The sequence below is a fragment of the Coregonus clupeaformis genome, chromosome 19, assembly GCF_020615455.1.
Source record: "Coregonus clupeaformis isolate EN_2021a chromosome 19, ASM2061545v1, whole genome shotgun sequence".
NCBI classification, from domain to species: domain Eukaryota; kingdom Metazoa; phylum Chordata; class Actinopteri; order Salmoniformes; family Salmonidae; genus Coregonus; species Coregonus clupeaformis.
The window spans coordinates 13,094,523-13,106,961 of NC_059210.1; the positions used below are offsets into that span (position 1 = coordinate 13,094,523).

Sequence of the window (12,439 nt, forward strand, 5' to 3'; positions counted from 1 at the left end):
ATATATCCTATATAAAAAATTTGTTATTACACAATTCACATGTTATTATGTAATAATAAAAACAGAGATGTGTGAGAAGTGAATCCAGAACAGGTTGTGCTTCCAGAGCTGCCCCCGTTTGGTCTTTAAAGGTGTGTGGCCCCCAGTGGCCCCTGATTCGGGGGCACCAAGCACATTTGGCCCCTCTTCCCGTTTCCTCTTTCCCAGTGTCCTTTCTGACTGTGTCCCAAATGGTACCCTATTCCCTTTGAAGGGCCCTGGTCAAAAGTAGTGCACTGTAAAAGGAATAGGGTGCCATTTGGGACGCAGCCTCTGTCGTCACCCCTGGAAGTGGACATTATGTTTGGGGAAAGTTGCCCCCCTCACTCTCTTTATTCTGGTAGCATCTTCACTGTAGAGTCTGATATTAAATGTTACCAGACAAACCATGGCAAGGGTCTGGCTCTTTTCTTGCCTTCTGCTCACCATGGCTGTGTATGCACTGACTTTTGAATTCAATCGCATTAAAGGTAAGGCAAGATTTTTTATCAATATGAAAAAAGGGATGCTGCAAATGTTTTGAGTTTCGTTGCATTGTTATGGGCCCGGGCAATACTTATTTATAACTATTTTGATCACACTTTACTTGAAGCAATCAGATATAATGCTGTATTACTTGTTATAAGCATGCATGAGCACTCATAATGTCTTATTAATGTGCTTATAAAATGTCATGTATTTCTATGTGGAATTTCTTTAATGGATTAAACATATTAAGTAATTTAGAATAATTTTTAGATGATAGCAAGACATTATAACAAGTTATTCAAAGATAACATCTTATGACAAGTCTTATTATGCATTATACATTATACAATAATTGAAGTAATAATGTTTTTTTCTTCAGTTTTCATTACTTTTGTGTGTAGTCTACTCTTATTGCAATCCATTCCATCTGATGGATTTGACTTGTGCAGTTTTCCCTGAGGTTGGCAGAATCTCCGGAGTGTCCATGGTGTCTTATGGGAATCAATACGCCCTGAATGCCTCTCAGGCTAGAGCCATGTGCCTGTTCCTGAACGTCACCATAGCGACCAGGGAACAGGTCCATACTGCTCACCAACATGGACTGGAGACATGCGGGTAAAAAGCACAGCACAAATAAAAGTTCTCAGAGCAGGGTTAAATATCCACTACCAAATAATATCTCATGTGTGGTCTTTCAAACAGATATGGCTGGATAGATGAACAGATTGCAGTTATCCCTCGCATTGTGCAGAGCATGAAATGTGGCAGGAATAACATTGGGTTATTAACATGGAAAACAGCGACAAACAAAGCCTTTCATGTGTTTTGTTTCAATTCAACAGGTAAATTTAACTTTTATATATTGAATTATCATGCATGTTAAATTAACTAAAGCAGAGCATTGATCATAAACATGTTGCAATGAAAAATGTATTTAAAAAATAGTTTGAATGTGCTTTACTTTAGAAAATGGACTTGTTGATGCCTTCTCTCACAGATTTAGAGAATCCTTTGGATATCACAACACCTAAAGTCCAGACCACAACAAAAACTACGACCACTACAACAGTCTCAACATCAGCACCAACTACTACCAAAACGGTGAAAAACAGGGTCAAGACAACACCTAAAGTTCCAGCACCTAAATCAACGATACAAGTCTCAAGATTGGCCCCCACTACCACAACAACAACCACTTACCTGGTCCAGTCAACAACCAGCTTCATCTCCACCTCTCCTCCTCCCTCCCCATCCCCATCTCCACCTCTCCTCCTCCCTCCCCATCCCCATCTCCACCTCTCCTCCTCCCTCCCCATCCCCATCTCCACCTCTCCTCCTCCCTCCCCATCCCCATCGTCCCTCTCCTCCCTCCCTTGTCCCACTTCCCTCTCTCACTTACTTCCCACATCCTCTCGCTCTCTCCCCAGCTCTTTCTCTCCCTCGTCTACACCTCTCATCTCGTTTTTGTCTGTCACCTCTTCCTCCCTTGTTTCCTCTCCTTCTCAAAACACCTCCACCAACCACGTTGAAAGCCCTGTCGGAGGTAGGTGATCATCCTCATATTGCTATTTGTCATTGTCAATGACATTTATGATCAGCTTCCATTTTAGCTGTGTATAATATATTTGGCACACCTTTATCCTTTCAGCAATACCTACGGCGCTCCTCATCACTCTACCCTTGCTGGCTGCGGCAGTTGCAGTGTGCTACTACAAAACGTGGGTCTTCTTATGTTTACATTGCTGTGTACTTACTTTGATCATAAGCATGTTATACATATTATACTATACGTTGATAGTAAAGATTTTATACATGATTATGCGTGAATATATTTATAACTAACCCAAGATAGTTAATCTGTGTCGTTTACAGTTGGAGCAAATGAAGCATAGTTGGCAGAACAAGCAAAGAGGTGGGCAGAGCCAAGCACGAGCTAGTGAGATCCTATTGGCGCGTTGTAGCATGTATTTGCATATTCCCATTAGGGAAAGTGTCCTCTGTGAAGTGCGCATGTGCACAAACTCAATTCGACCTTGCACTCCTAAACAATGCAATTTTTAACAACGTCTATAAAACGTAGAACAATGTGTTCGTAACAGATTTTAGTTTTGGGAACATCATATATTTTTTGGATCAGATGTTTCATTGATGAGAAAATGAGTAGAATGCTGGCCCAGTTTCACTTAGTTCCATCCTCTCCCACTACCCGCGACTGGACTTCCTCTCACTACCAAGTTTGGTGGTGAGAAAATGTACTAAACGGATGCTTCAGCTTTATAGTCCCTGTGATGTGTCTGGGTTACACCTTCTGTCTGTGGTAAAAATGCACTATAACTGTTAGCGTAACATGTTACCATTTTGCTCTTCTTCTCTCCATGTTTCTTTTACATTTACTTCAAAGGACCAGGGGTGTTTTCCCAGTCCAATTATGGCGCAGAGGACAGCACAACTTGAAGCATGACATAGAGACTGAGATGTGGAGACACACGGACAGTGAGATGGATCTGCAGGACCCACAACAGAGAAAAGGAGGAGAGGAGAATGGAGACAGGAAGTCCACCAGTGACATCATCATCAGTAATCTAGAGACCACAACAAATGGCCCTTAGTAGCAATAGACGGCCATGTTGAGGGGGATTTACAGTGCTGAAAAAGACATTAGCAAAATATATAATTGACTAACAGAAACTGCAGAAATAAGTATTAGGAACTGTAGACATAAGAGAGGTCTGCAGAGGTTTTTTTCAGAAAATGTTTCTGATAATTCAATGTATTTTTTTTAAATAAACGATTGTAAACAATCAAACGAAAATGTTTTCCTTTGCCTAGATTCCCTGTCATCTATTTATTTCCGTTTTATTTTTTATTAATTCATTTGATTTGTCTGTCCAACTTGCATTTTTTACAGTTTCAAGTCACATTTTGTTTTATGAGTTGCAGCAAATCTTCACTTTGTTCAATAAAAAAAGAAATGCTACTAAAATGTCGATTTATTGGTGAGGGCCTAGAGCAGTGGTTCCCAACCAGGGGTACTAGGACCCCTGGGGGTACTTGGCCTATCCACAGGGGGTTCTTGAGAGGACTCATGAGACCATAGGCCTAATGGTACAATGCACATGTGGGGGTACTTCAGAGGAACTCAGGGCAGAGCAAAATTCAGCTGGTGGTAAAGTCAGGGGCATCATGCACCCCAAAAATCTGAGTGGGCACAAAGTACGTGAGGATGTCTAGAGGTGGTTTTCGAACACCTGAAACAGCGATTTCCTGCAATCTACAGCCATAATCATTATGCTCAGTGCTTGATTTGAACTGAAATAGGTTCCAGTACTCATTTTGGGTGCAGGTACTGTTTATATTTAGGTGCAGGAGCTCCAAGATACTTTTGAGCTAATATTCTATAAGAGGAACAGGAGCTCAAGCAGTAGAACATTTGAGGTGCCAGTGAGCTCCTGCCCTAGTCAAGCACTGATTATGCTTAATTCTATGTAAAAATAAAAATGCATATTTTTCTGCATAACTAAGCATACATCTTGAGCTGTCTGTATCCTCCTAACTGGTGGTTATTTTTTTAAAGAAACTATGCTTCTCTGCTTCTCTGCTAAAATCTGGGTAACAGAAAGGAATGTGAGTCTTATTCAGTATGTTTAGTTATTGCCAGCTAAGATAGTTATACAAGCTAGCTAGTCTAACTTAATTGACAGCCTGAAATGGCTTCTTGGTAGCTAACATCAGTTATGAGGTTGGGAGATTGAGAACCTAAATGGGCTTTCATAAAATTGCTAGGTGGCTAGTAGTATTACAGAGAAACAAAACAAAACCAAAATATTTTTTACAGGACAAACCCCCTCTGGGCATGATGCCTCTGGGTACAGTAACCTAAAAAGGTTGGGAACCATTGGCCTAGAGAATACGTTTTGGATTGGTGGGGACCGTTCCCTTACGAAAAAAGATTGCAGTCAGAGTGCAGTAAACTGCAGTTAGAGTGCCGTATACTGTAACTGCAGTATGCTGCAAATACTGCGTCCAAAATAACACCGTTTTTTTTTACTGCAGTAATTTGTGTAACTGCAGTTAGAGTGCAGTATAACTGCAGTTATTCTACAATTACTGCGTCCAAAATACAACAGTTGACTGCAGTTACTGCACTGTTACTGCAGTTTCAAAATGGCAATCTTTTTCTGTAAGGGTTGCGTGGAAGGGGGAGAGCCTCGTAAATGGCGTCCCTTGAGAAAGCAAGAAACAGATGTATGTCAGGAGAAGTGCAGTATTATCATAAAGAGACGTGTACTTGGATGACGGAGGAGGAATGGAGGGAAAAAGAGAGGCAGAGGAGGTCTAAGAGAAAGAGTGAGGAAGATTGTGAGCTTGAGTCTGTAAAAAAATGCCGGAAAAAAGGGTTGTTAAAGAAGAATGGTAGGAAATGTAAGCAAAGTGAGCTGAAGACAGGAGGAGAAATGGAAGTGAATGAGGGTGAAGTATCGGAGGTGGTAGGTGTGGTGAAGTACTCGGAGCCCGAGGCTTGCACAGAGGGTCAGGATAAAGATGAGTCTGTGACAGTAGGAGTTACGTTTTTGGAAAAAGTGGACCCTTGCCTTTTGCCTGATCCATTTGTGGTTTCAGGATGGGTGAAAAAAGCGTTGGGTATAGTGGAATCAGTGAGGGTAACCAGAAGTGGTCTAGTGATAATTGTTTTTGTTTCTGTTGGTCAGAGGGAGAAGGCGCTCAGAGTTAAACAAATGAGGGAAAGAATTGTGAATTGTTTCGCTCTCAAGAAAAGGGCGCCATTGAAAGGAGTGATTACTGGGGTAGCAGTAAATGTAAAAGTTGACAAGCTGAAGGGGAAGATTCCCGGTGTTTGTGATGCTCGTCGTTTGGTGCGACGCAAACAGGGTGGCGAGAGTGGTGAAACAGAAGAGTCATTGTCTGTTCTTTTGAGTTTTGAAGTTGAGTCTTTGCCTGATAAAGTGAAGTTAGGATATATAAGATATCCTGTACGAGCTTATGTGCCGAATACATTACGATGTTACAGGTGTCAAACCTATGGGCATATGGCAGCAGTGTGAAGGAGGGAGGTTCCAAGGTGTGAGAAGTGTGTAGAAGGGCATGGGACAAAGGAATGTGTGGCATTGGGGAAAGTAGTGGTATGTGCTAATTGTAGGGGTGCCCATGGGGCTGGGGATCAGAAATGTCCCGTGCGAGAGAGGCAGGTTGAGGTTTCCAGGGTAAGAGTAGTGAAGAAGTTGTCATATGCTGAGGCAGTGAAGAAAGTAGAGGAAGATGGGTCAATGGGGAGGAGTGGTGAGAGTAGTAGGTATGTACCAGTGCAGAGGGATAGGCCAACAAGTGATATATGTTTCAGTAAGATTGGATTTTTAGCATTTATAGCAATGGTTTTTAATTCTACTGCAGGGATGGAACGTAAGTTGAAGAAAATTGAGGTTGTGGTGGCAGCTGCAGAGAGGTATTTGTGTGTGCGAGACATCAGAAGGGTTACAGGGTGTGTTAAGTGGTGATGTCCCATCATTTCTGGTTGAGGGCATGAGGTAGGAATGAATATATTTAAATAGTGTAGTAGGGTGGTGTTAAATATTAATAATATTTTTGAATTTGTGAGTGTAGGGTATTTCTTTATTTTATTTTTCAAGCAAAGTATAAGGGAGTTGTACTCCAGTCTAGTAGGTGGCGGTAATGCAACAAATTGGATGCCAACCGCCGTTAAATCTCATCAAAGAAGAAGAAGTAAGGGTTGCGTTTCACTGCCATCTACTGGCAGGTTGCAACCAACCGGTGTTCTTACTGTCGATTTTCGATTGGCGGCTGCCCTGTAAGTAGCTAGTGGTTACTATACAAGGGAATGAACCAGTTCGAAGCAGAAGATAACTTCTCTCTTTGATCTTAATTATCCCGTATTAAAGTCGTTACGGAACTATCAGTCTGCCATAATGCGACGTTTCGGATCTGTGCAGCAAAAGATACCTTGTGTGTTTCTGACTGAGGTGAAAGAGGAACAGTCCAGAAAACGCGAATGTCAGGTGAGTGTCTATGAGTAACTGCAGTTAGCAGCTAACGTTTGATAGCTTAGCTAACTAGTTAGCGTACGCCAGCTAAAATAACTCAAATTAACAGTCATAGTATATCCTAAATACTGCTGTATACATGAATGGTTTTGTAGATTAATTTTGTATTTGTTTTCCTAATAGCTAGTAGCTACGTTTTGTTATCATTCTTACTCTGCACCATAGTTAGGCGGATACTAAGCTAATGCTAACTAGCTAATTATGTCAACACAGCAGCAGTTGATTGGTTAGTGGTGCGGTCTGATGATGCCCCATTGAATGAAAGCCAGGGCGATGTTCAGTACGGGAACGTTGAAGATAGAAAAGCCATGACTAATGCTAACGTGATTTCTTATTCTATATACCAAAGAGATGTTTGCTCTAGCACCATCATACATTTCTATCTGAACGTTGGCCAACGTTGTCCTGCTGAACGCGGCCCAGTTGAGCTCTTGAAATGTTGTCCACAGTAGGGTGTTTTCACCATCTTCTCTCTTGTGGCACCAATGTGAGGGGTTATGGCAGCTGAAACGGTGTTGCAGAATAACAGAATAAACTGCTATTTATTCTGTTACCAATAATATTTGCATGTTAATAGTGTCTTCTGATTTACAATTATTGGCTCATCTTTTAACTAAATGCAATCTATTAGCTTCCAAAATGTAAGTAGGTATATCTAGCTGTCTGATAACACATTCTGATGGAATGGCTTGTCTTGCACAAGGTAAAAACCCAGAGTGCATTGAGTGGAATGTAAAAAAAAAAAAAAGATCTTGGTTCCATTCTGAATATAGCAATGTGAATGCAAAGAGGACTCGGACCACAAAATTGTGAACTGGCAAAATAGTTGAGTCCTCATTCAAAGGCAAGGGCAGTGTGAATACAAAGAGAACTGAGTTATTTAGCTTCTTTTTTTTTTTTTTTACCCCAGAGTTCACTTTAAAGAGGACTGAGAACGGTTATTTTAAAGAGGACTATATTTTGGGCTCCCGAGTGGCGCAGTGGTCTAAGGCACTGCATCTCAGTGCTAGAGGCGTCGTTACAGACCTGGGTTCGATTCCAGGCTGTATCACAATCCAGCCGTGATTGGGAGTCCCATAGGGCGGCGCATAATTGGCCCAGCGTCGTCCGGGTTTGTCCGGGGTAGGCAGTCATGGTAAATAAGAATTTGCTCTTAACTGACTTGCCTACTTAAGTAAAGGTACAAAATAAAAAACACTCTAAGATGCACACATCTTTGTGTATATTGTATGACAACAAACACATTTAAATTGAAATGGCACAATACAACAAAATATGTCCATAGTTTCTAGGTTATGACTGTTTTCTAGCTACTTTGTGATTTACCGGTAGCTGCTGAAAAAAGACAGTCAGTTGCACTTACTATGCAGGAAATCTTCACCTTTTCGCTATCTTTTTTCTAACAGCAATTTCAGGTTGTAGCCACCGAAAATGTGAACCCTATAGCACTGGAATCGAATATTGACGGTGCACTTACCACAGAAAAGCTGGATGGCACCTGCTGCTATGTTTCCATTTATAAAGGTGAGCTTTGAACTGCATAAATTAACATTGCAGCCCACACAGGTGGGTCTTCATTACATTTACATTTTAGTCATTTAGCAGACGCTCTTATCCAGAGCGACTTACAGTTTTAGTGAGTGCATACATTTTTCATACTGGCCCCCCGTGGGAAACGAACCCACAACCCTGGCGTTGCAAGCGCCATGCTCTACCAACTGAGCTACAGGAGGCCCTCCATGCCCTCTTTATGGTTGAAATGAAGCTCCCTCATATCATATCAAATCAAATTGTATTTGTCACATACACGTGTTTAGCAGCTGTTATTGCAGGTGTAGCGAAATGCTAGTGCTTCTAGCTCCGACAGTGCAGTAAATGTCTAAACTGTAAATGGTTTATTTCTTTTACAGGGCAATCATATCTCTGGGCTCGACTAGACCGGAAGCCCACCAAGCAGGCAGACAAGAGGTTCAAGAAGCATCAGTATTCCCACAAAAGTTGCAAAGGTTTCACCTGGAATGTGAAAGAAGACTTTAAGATGGTTCCAGAGTCTTGGGTCCCAGCACACAGAGTTCAGCACCACAATGGACAGCCTGTACCAGATGAGCACGGACACATCCCAGGTGGGACACACTAAATATGGACACACTCTTTGAGCTGGTTTCCCGGACACAGATTAGCCCTAGTCCTGGACTAAAAAGCCTGTCACTCACTCGCTTTTCACAATTTGCTATTTACTAACAGTATGTCCTTTTATATGGGAACTAAAATACTGATGGTACTTTCTCAATGTATGTTCAGGTTGGGTTCCTGTGGAGAAAGACAACAAGCAGTACTGTTGGCACTCCTCTGTTGTGGACTATGATGCTGGGGTAGCGCTGGTTCTGAGGCCCAGTGCTGAGAATGAAGACCTGCTAGAGATCACCATGATACCACTGGCTGATCTCCTGGAGCAAACCCTGGAGCTTATTGGAACCAACGTCAATGGGAACCCATATGGTAAATGTGACATACAGTCCAAGTCCTACACTGTACATGTACACATGCACTTCTGAACGTGGCCCCTTAGCAAGAGCATCTAAATAGTGTGTCGTTTCTGACAGGGATGGGAAGTAAAAAGCAGCCTGTCCACGTCCTGGTTGCCCATGGGAGTGTGCGCATCAGGAACCCTCCCCCGGTGGACTACCAGCAGTTGTGTTCCTGGTTCCAAGACAATCAGGAGGGCCGTGTTGAGGGGATCGTCTGGCACTGTAATGACGGGACCCTGGTCAAGGTAAGCGCTCTAGGGGCGCCTATTATGCAATTAAATTGAGACTTGGACTGTGGTATGTCTTCAGTGTTACCCCCTCTCTCAATATCATCTATAATGTTGTCTTTTTGATTATGTCCTGATTTTAGTATTTGATATTTTTGATTACTTAGCATGTTGGCATGGTTCCCTCAACTATGAGATCAAATTTAGCTCAGATTTTCTCGATCAGTTTTTTTTTCATCACATCATAATGAAATTATGAAAAGGGTGTTATTTTGTTTACTCCAGATCAGGAGCTTTGACATTTTAAGTGGTAAAACCAGTGTGTGTGTGTTTGTTTTGGCTGTAGCTCCATCGTCATCACCTGGGGCTGAGATGGCCGGACGGCGACACCATCCTGAACGCTCGGCCTGTGGTCGTCCACGTCGACGGGACCATACGAGAGTATGACATCACCAGCAAGGACTTGTTTACATCTCTCTCCCAGTTAAACGGACATCGCTTCAGCAGACTGCAGGACATCCAGTTTGACCCTTAACCTTAATTTAACCAGGAAGTCCCATTTAGGTCAGAAGACCTTTGTCCCTAAATCCACCAGGAGCCGCCCGGAATCTTAAGAAACATTCCTGTTTGTAATAGTCCATGAGTCAGTGAGGTTGGTCAGGCTCACTTGGGGTAACAATGTCTCATAGTGATTTTTTGAAGGTCTATGTCCCTAGAGTTGAAAATGTGTGACAGCAATGGCAGCTTTCTGTATTATCACTCCAACCCATGTATTCTTCCCATAGGGATTTTACCCTATGACAAACAATGTCAGTATACAACAAGTTATTGCTCACGTATACCCTGTAATCATATAGCATTGGAAAGCTTAGATTCACAGCTATCCATCAGATACATTCTCGCAATGTTCAGGTCAACAGAACTTTGACCTCTATGGTACATATTAGATGTACCTGTATAAATTGCTTTAAAAAGGAAATCCTGATACATTTTAAACTTTGTTTAACAAAGGTCATGAAATAACATTTCAAATTATATATAATATAACCAACTTTGAATGCGCTAGCTACAACTATTTAAAAAAAATCTCCCATATTGTGCCATTGACATTAGAATGTTTTAAGCTTAACCATTGAATTACATATAATGGGGCAGCTATGTTTTTGGATTGTAACTTTGGTGATGGAAGCACCAAATTTCACACGCTCAGCTAGAACAGGGTTTAAAAAATATTTGTAGGTACAGGCCCATTACAGGATTCATGCATTAACCCCACAGAAGCCTTTTTCCAATATGGCCGCCAAACAACTCAATTGGGTCTTATTGGATACATTTAGCATTACCATACCTGTATGAAATATAGTTGTATTATGCCCAATAATAACCAAATTAACCAGGTGTGCCAGATATATAAATGTTAAATTATTGACAGAATTGTGGTAAGAATTGCTGATTTCTGAAGATTTTATGATCAATAATTGCAATATTTAATCTCCAAACCTTTAAAATTGATTTATACATGTAAATAGTCATGGATGTGGGCTGATTTAAAATGATATACAATGTTATCCTATTAACTGTTTTAATTATGAGGACTATAAACCTGCCATGTACATTCCATTACAATGTAGTCAAATCCTATGTTGGGCCTGTTGAGGTTATACTTTTAGTATTCTAGTCGCAGACCAACCTGCTATGGCCCTATAGAATACATCTTGATTTAGACTATGTGTAATGGTTTGCTGCTCTCATCATCCAGATATTAGGTTAAAACGTATTGGCATTCCTATGGAATTTTACATTGTAATGTTTCCAGTCCTCTGTTAATGAAAACAGTTAATATCATTTTCATCAGCTCACATCCATGACTATTCACATGTACATATCCATTTTACATGTTTGAAGATTAAATATTGCAATTACTGATCATAACATCTTTGGAAATCAGTGATTCGGACAACTTCTTGGGCACATTCTAACCACTATTATGTCAATAATTTAACATTGTTATATATCTGGCACACCTGGCTAATTTGGTTGTGTATTCTACATCACTACGAACATTTTAAGATATTATTGGGCATACTAGAATTATTTCATACAGGTATGGTAATGAAACATTTATCCAATAAGACCCTATTTAGTTGTTTGGTGGCCATATTGGGAAAATAATTCTGTGGGGTTAATGCGTGAATCTGGTGATGGCCCTGAACACTCCAAGAATGTATCTGATGGAACACACAGAAAGCTACCATTGCTGCACTACTATCACACATTTTTCAACTCTAGGGACACAGACCATAAAAAAAATCACTGCGACATCGTCACCCCAAGTGAGCCTGGCTCCAGGACTGTAAACTTCCATACTGTATTACCATTAGTATGGTTGAACCAGACTGAATAGTGAGTGCAGCGTTCAATCTGGTTTAACCAGGCTATATGTCTTCCAATACAGTGGGGGAAAAAAGTATTTAGTCAGCCACCAATTGTGCAAGTTATCCCACTTAAAAATATGAGAGAGGCCTGTAATTTTCATCATAGGTACACGTCAACTATGAGAAAACAAAATCCAGAAAATCACATTGTAGGATTTTTAATGAATTTATTTGCAAATTATGGTGGAAAATAAGTATTTGGTCAATAACAAAAGTTTCTCAATACTTTGTTATACACCCTTTGTTGGCAATGACACAGGTCAAACGTTTTCTGTAAGTCTTCACAAGGTTTTCACACACTGTTGCTGGTATTTTGGCCCATTCCTCCATGCAGATCTCCTCTAGAGCAGTGATGTTTTGGGGCTGTCGCTGGGCAACACAGACTTTCAACTCCCTCCAAAGATTTTCTATGGGGTTGAGATCTGGAGACTGGCTAGGCCACTCCAGGACCTTGAAATGCTTCTTAAGAAGCCACTCCTTCGTTGCCCGGGCGGTATGTTTGGGATCATTGTCATGCTGAAAGACCCAGCCACGTTTCATCTTCAATGCCCTTGCTGATGGAAGGAGGTTTTCACTCAAAATCTCACGATACATGGCCCCATTCATTCTTTCCTTTACACGGATCAGTCGTCCTGGTCCCTTTGCAGAAAAACAGCCCCAAAGCA

The 12,439-nt window shown here is 41.2% G+C and overlaps 1 protein-coding gene and 2 long non-coding RNA genes across 3 annotated transcripts; all 3 read left to right on the forward strand.

The window, feature by feature from the left end:
- Window positions 1–392: 392 nt before the first annotated feature.
- LOC121531293 lies at window positions 393–1,797 on the forward strand. Its single transcript, XR_005994112.1, has 4 exons — window positions 393–509; window positions 957–1,122; window positions 1,210–1,349; window positions 1,505–1,797. It is a non-coding gene; the product is annotated as an uncharacterized LOC121531293 (long non-coding RNA).
- A 97-nt stretch (window positions 1,798–1,894) lies between these two features.
- On the forward strand, window positions 1,895–3,441 carry LOC121531294. Its single transcript, XR_005994113.1, has 3 exons — window positions 1,895–2,050; window positions 2,156–2,225; window positions 2,909–3,441. It is a non-coding gene; the product is annotated as an uncharacterized LOC121531294 (long non-coding RNA).
- Window positions 3,442–6,316: 2,875 nt separating this feature from the next.
- On the forward strand, window positions 6,317–11,833 carry c19h12orf29 (chromosome 19 C12orf29 homolog). The gene is made up of 6 exons (XM_041837031.2): window positions 6,317–6,539; window positions 7,991–8,108; window positions 8,495–8,707; window positions 8,886–9,083; window positions 9,188–9,357; window positions 9,686–11,833. The coding sequence occupies exons 1-6, from the start codon at window positions 6,450–6,452 to the stop codon at window positions 9,872–9,874; spliced, it is 978 nt and encodes a 325-aa protein (XP_041692965.1). The 5' UTR covers window positions 6,317–6,449; the 3' UTR covers window positions 9,875–11,833.
- Window positions 11,834–12,439: the final 606 nt, after the last annotated feature.